At 38.0% G+C, this 5,023-nt stretch overlaps 1 protein-coding gene and 1 long non-coding RNA gene across 2 annotated transcripts; one reads left to right on the top strand and one right to left on the bottom strand.

Moving 5' to 3' along the window:
- Positions 1-328: 328 nt before the first annotated feature.
- On the bottom strand, positions 329-4,452 carry LOC140990506 (uncharacterized). The gene is made up of 2 exons (XM_073460234.1): positions 1,002-4,452; positions 329-889 (listed from the first exon to the last, which is right to left on the bottom strand). Exons 1-2 carry the CDS (start codon positions 4,294-4,296, stop codon positions 522-524), a joined length of 3,663 nt encoding a protein of 1,220 aa, XP_073316335.1. The 5' UTR covers positions 4,297-4,452; the 3' UTR covers positions 329-521.
- LOC140990515 (uncharacterized) lies at positions 4,108-4,742 on the top strand. The gene is made up of 3 exons (XR_012177658.1): positions 4,108-4,243; positions 4,350-4,425; positions 4,478-4,742. It is a non-coding gene; the product is annotated as an uncharacterized lncRNA (long non-coding RNA).
- Positions 4,743-5,023: the final 281 nt, after the last annotated feature.

Raw genomic sequence — 5,023 nt, 5'->3', positions numbered from 1 at the left:
AATTTAGTTTTAATATATTAAACATAAATATATAACAATAATNTCTCTTATATAAGACCCATTCTGATCATCTATCGGTTATATGGAATCGATTCTTATTTTTAAAAATAATGTTATAAAACTAATATTATTTATTTATATTTAATTTTTTAAAGATTATGGAAAAAAAAATCTCCACTTCTTCGAAAAATGTACAGTCCGTCCCTGATTAATCACATGCAAATTATGTGTAATAAAAAGAGTTGAACTTGTAAGTATCAAACATCTTCTATTACTATTCAGCTATAATATATATACTTTTTACTGCAACACAAGCGAGAAAAATGAGATAAAAAAAAATCGATTTTAATTAGGAGCGGGGGTTCAAATCCCGGCATTGATCATGTTACCTTACTCGGAACAGGTTGCTTGATTTTCTCAGCAATTCCTCAATGTTTGAAATCGTATTGTTGTTTGAAATTGACTTGTACGTGCATGCTGTACACTCGAGCAAAGATTAAGAAATCTGAACAGTTTCTTTCCTACTTAGAGAAATTTGTAAGTTTCCCTATTTTTATGGCTCCTAGCGGCTCGGGGAGGTAAGCCTGAGTACTAGCTTCTAACTCTTGCGCAACAAAACGCATGTTTGGCCGTGTCTCTGGATTATCTCGCGTACATGCCAATGCAATGGTGATCACAAACACCACTTCCTCCGCTATCTGGCCGGTGGGGGGTGGAAGGCGTTGATCAAGAAAATCCTTCAAAAGCATATCAGAGTTGTTGTGCAATGCTGAATTTGCGGCTGTGGATATGAGCTCTCCTGGATGCTTTCCCATAATTACTTCTAATGCCACCACCCCGAAGCTGTATACGTCAGATTTCGCTGTGACTTTCATGGTAAATGCCAGCTCTAACATGTTCATGAGAAATGACTTATCAGTAAAGCATATTTTTATTTCTATGGAGTCGTATAAACCAAGACAGAATATATAGAAGTTGAGAATACAGATTGGCTGCGTTACCTGGTGCCATGTAGCCATAGGAACCGGCAACTGTGGTCCAGTTGGATGAATCAGGAGTTAGCAGTTTTGCTGTACCAAAATCTGAGAGCCGTGGTTCAAATTCCGACTCCAGTAAAATATTGTTCATCGACACATCACGGTGCACGATAGGTGGGGAGCAGTCGTGATGCAGATAAGCGAGTGCGTGTGATATCCCTTGGATGATTTTCACTCTTGTAGCCCAGTCTAGTTCTGGTATCTCCCTATCTTCATACAGGACTTTTCGCAAGCTACCTCTTTCTACATACTCGTACACCAGGTACATTGACCCTCTCTGAGAACAATATCCATAAAGTTTAATAATGTTCCTATGCCTTACTTCTGTCAGCGTTCGAATTTCATTCTCAAAACTGAGGAGATTTGTTTGTGGAATAGCAGTGGAGTCAGATATGTTGAGCTTTTTAACTGCAACGACCTGTCCATCTGGCAAATCAGCTCTGTAAACGCTTCCAAATCCTCCTCTTCCAATGCAATACTTCTCGCTGAAATCTTCAGTTGCCTTGGCAATATCTCCAAATGTGAGTCTGCCCTCCTTTTCCCAAATGAATGATCCAGTATTTCCAAAGGTTGTAGTTTTACTTTCTTCATCATGTTTATCTGTTTTCTTCCTGAAGATAAGACATCCAACAATAATGGTTGCCAAAATTATTATGCTGGCAACTGGAACAATCGAAACAATCAGAATCTTTATCCTCTTATTTTCTGACTTGGGAGTTGAAGAAATGATATCACAAGGTGATAATCCTTCGGCAGGTCCACACAGGCCAGGGTTTCCAATATAAGTTGTGGCAGGTACTTTTGTGAATATCCCACCCGAGGGGATCGGACCAGATAGCTTATTATAAGAGAAATTGACATTCCTCAGACTAGACATTCCAGTTAATGATGAAGGAATTCTTCCGGAAAGGTTGTTATGTGACAGGTTGAGAGTCTCCAAAGAGGTTAGCTTTCCCAAATTTGATGGAATCATCTCAGACAACGAATTGTTGCTAAGATCCAAAAATAACTGTAACATCACCAAGTTTCCAAGTTCAGATGGAATGTTCCCTGATAAAAGGTTATTGCTTAAATTCAAGCTTATCAAGTTTTCACAATTCCCAAGCTCTTCTGGAATGTTTCCTGATAATGTATTTGCTGACAAATCGAGAAACTGGAGCCGTGTCAAGCGGCCAATAGTTCGAGGAATTGGTCCATTCAACTGATTGTTTCTTAGATTGAGACTGAACAGTTGGCCTAAACTTCCCAATTCAGCAGGAAGTTTGAATGTCAATTCATTTGAACCCAAGTCAAGAAGACCTAACTGTGTCAAATTTCCTAACTCGGCTGGAATAAGTCCAGAAATTTTATTGTCATCCATCTGGATATTGGTAAGCTGTTCATATTCTCCCCATTTTGGTGCAAGTTGGCCGGTAAATTGGTTTCTGCCAAGAGAGATGAATCTAAGATCTGGATGAATTCCAAATGCCTCTGAGATGTCTCCTGAAAATCGGTTGTCATCGAGCCTTACTCTCTGAAGGCTTGAACAATTCTTCAAACACTCTGGCAATGGACCTGAAAAATTGTTGTTGTTCGCTGTAAATTGATTTAAAGCAAAGCCACTGCATAGACCAGGTGGCAGTTCCCCAGAGAAGAAGTTACTAGAAAAGCTAACATTGGCCAATCCAAGACTTCTTTTTCCCAGGTCCTGCGGAATGATTCCTGAAAATTGATTGTCAAACACGGAGAGAACCTCCAAACTACTTAGGTTAGAGATGGACTCTGGCAACTGTCCACTCAATTGGTTTGTATTAAGGTCGAGAACTTGAAGTGATTTTAGATCTCCAATCGCAGGTGGAATGGTTCCAGTAAAATTGTTGAAGAAAAGGTTTAGGACTGAAAGATTCACGAGCTTCGTGATTGTCACAGGAATTGCGCCCGAAAAATTGTTTCCTGAAAGGTCGAGGACCATTAAATTTTGTAGGTTTCCAATCTCTTGTGGAATGGACCCTGCAAATGTGTTATTGTACAGAAAAAGGTAATTGAGATTCGTCAGTAGGTCTATCTCAGGTGGAACTTCCCCGGTGAAATGGTTATTTTGAAGCTGCAATGATGTTAATTCAGTCCAATTGCTGATGAATTGATGCAATATATCTCCAGAGAGATTATTATCGGATAATCCCAACTGAATTAATTTGGTCAAATTTGAAAAGGATGAAGGCAAAGGTCCAGTGAGTGAATTAACGGCGAAAGCCAGGTAAGTAAGGTTAGCACACTGGCCAAGCTCAGACGGAATCGTGGAATTCAAGCCATTCATTCGGAGATCCAGTTGCTTAAGATCCCTCAGTTTTCCTAAAGAAGATGGAATACTTCCTTGAAACGAATTGTTGAACAACTCAAGCATTTGGAGACCATATATCAAGTCAATGGTATCAGGTATTGAGCCAGAGAACATGTTATTTGCTAACCGAATTTCTTTCAACTTTGAAAGATTGGTCAGATTTGCTGACAAAAGCCCTTGAAATGAATTGGTAGTGAGATTCAGATATTCAAGCTTGAGCAGATTCTTGAATACCGATTCAGGGATTTGGCCGGTAAAATTGTTTACTGACAAGTCAAGAAAAGTGAGGTTGGGACAACTGGAAATGAAACCTGGAAATTCCAAGGTGAGTGAGTTGTAATAAAAGCTCAGGTGAGTCAAGAAAGGGAATCCCCGGATCCTAGACCAGTCGGTAGACTCCAAGTAATTTGAACCAAAATCCAAGTATCTCACCTTTTGAAGATTGCCAATTTGATAAGGAACCTTCCCATTCAGATTGTTGTTATACAAACTAATGTACTGAATCTCTTTCAAATTCCCGACCTCTGGTGGAATGATGCCATCGAATAAATTGTTGCTGAGGTCCAAGAAAGTGATCTTTGATAGATTCCCAATACTAGATGGTATCGAACCGTTGAAATTATTTCCATTGAGGCTGAAATTAGCTAGACTTGGAAATGAGCCAAAATCAAGTTCATCAATCCTTCCTGAGAGATTTGCATGTGACAAATTTATGCGAGAAACCGTGCCACCGGCGTTGCAGCTAATCCCCGTCCATTTGCAGAGATTTCTTATATTGTTTAGTGACCATGAATTGAGAGAAGAAACTGGTGACAAGCTCCTCTTCCATGTCACCAATGCTTCTGCTTCTGTTCTCGCAGAAGATTCAGTCTTTAATGGAAGCAAGGTAAAAAGAAGAATATGAAGCAAGAAAATGAAAGATTTCTGGGATGTTTTCATATATATTTTCTTGAAGGTAATATGCTAAATTCTCCCCATATCGTTTCTTTAAGGTGGTAGATCAGAGCTGGAGAGGGAAATATTTGCAGACAATTGGTGACAGAATCAAGAATGCGTGGAAGAGATAAGGTAACAAGTCAAAGAAGGTAATAAATTCTTTATATTTCTTTTTCTTTAACAGTATGAACACTATAAAATATGGCGGACTACATGCGTTCCCACTTCCCAATGACCAAAACCAAAAGAAATCGGAGGATGGGGACAGCACATCACGTCTTTTAGACAAATCCAACCGTCCCCACTTAGTGAAGGGTTGAAAATTAGAGATATTTTTTTAAAAAAAATATTGACTTTGTATAATTTTTTGTTTCAGATATATTGATTAGTTAATAAAACAAGTATTTCTTGCCATTAAAACAAAATCAGTGGCAAGTGTACAAGAAATCTAGAAGAAAATAATATTAATAACAAAATTATAGAATTCTTAGGTTTATTAATGTTCAGCTTGGGTACAACGTGAATTTTTCCTAATGTTACAAGATATATTTCATTTTTACAAATTAAAACTGCTCGTATCCTAACGTTTTTTTCCTACAAAAAAATAATTTGAATAATAGTCTCCTATTTTTACTTATGGATATTAAGTGTGATTTAAAAAATCCAACAAGGCTATTTATTTAAGAGCAAAAAAAAGATTCATACTTCAACCTGATGAACAGTTTTTGTA

This window comes from Primulina huaijiensis, chromosome 1 (genome assembly GCF_012295235.1).
Source record: "Primulina huaijiensis isolate GDHJ02 chromosome 1, ASM1229523v2, whole genome shotgun sequence".
In the NCBI taxonomy this organism is placed as follows: Eukaryota; Viridiplantae; Streptophyta; class Magnoliopsida; order Lamiales; family Gesneriaceae; genus Primulina; species Primulina huaijiensis.
Note: the sequence above shows the minus strand (reverse complement) of the source record. Positions and strands in the feature narration are given on the sequence as shown.

What these genes read in the sequence shown, in the direction of transcription:
- LOC140990506 (XM_073460234.1), bottom strand. Translation starts at nt 4,296, where the DNA reads ATGAAAACATCCCAGAAATCTTTCATTTTCTTGCTTCATATTCTTCTT. An exon ending in CTATGGCTACATGGCACCAG is followed by an intron (nt 890 to 1,001) that starts GTAACGCAGCCA and finishes TGAACATGTTAG; the next exon opens with AGCTGGCATTTACCATGAAA.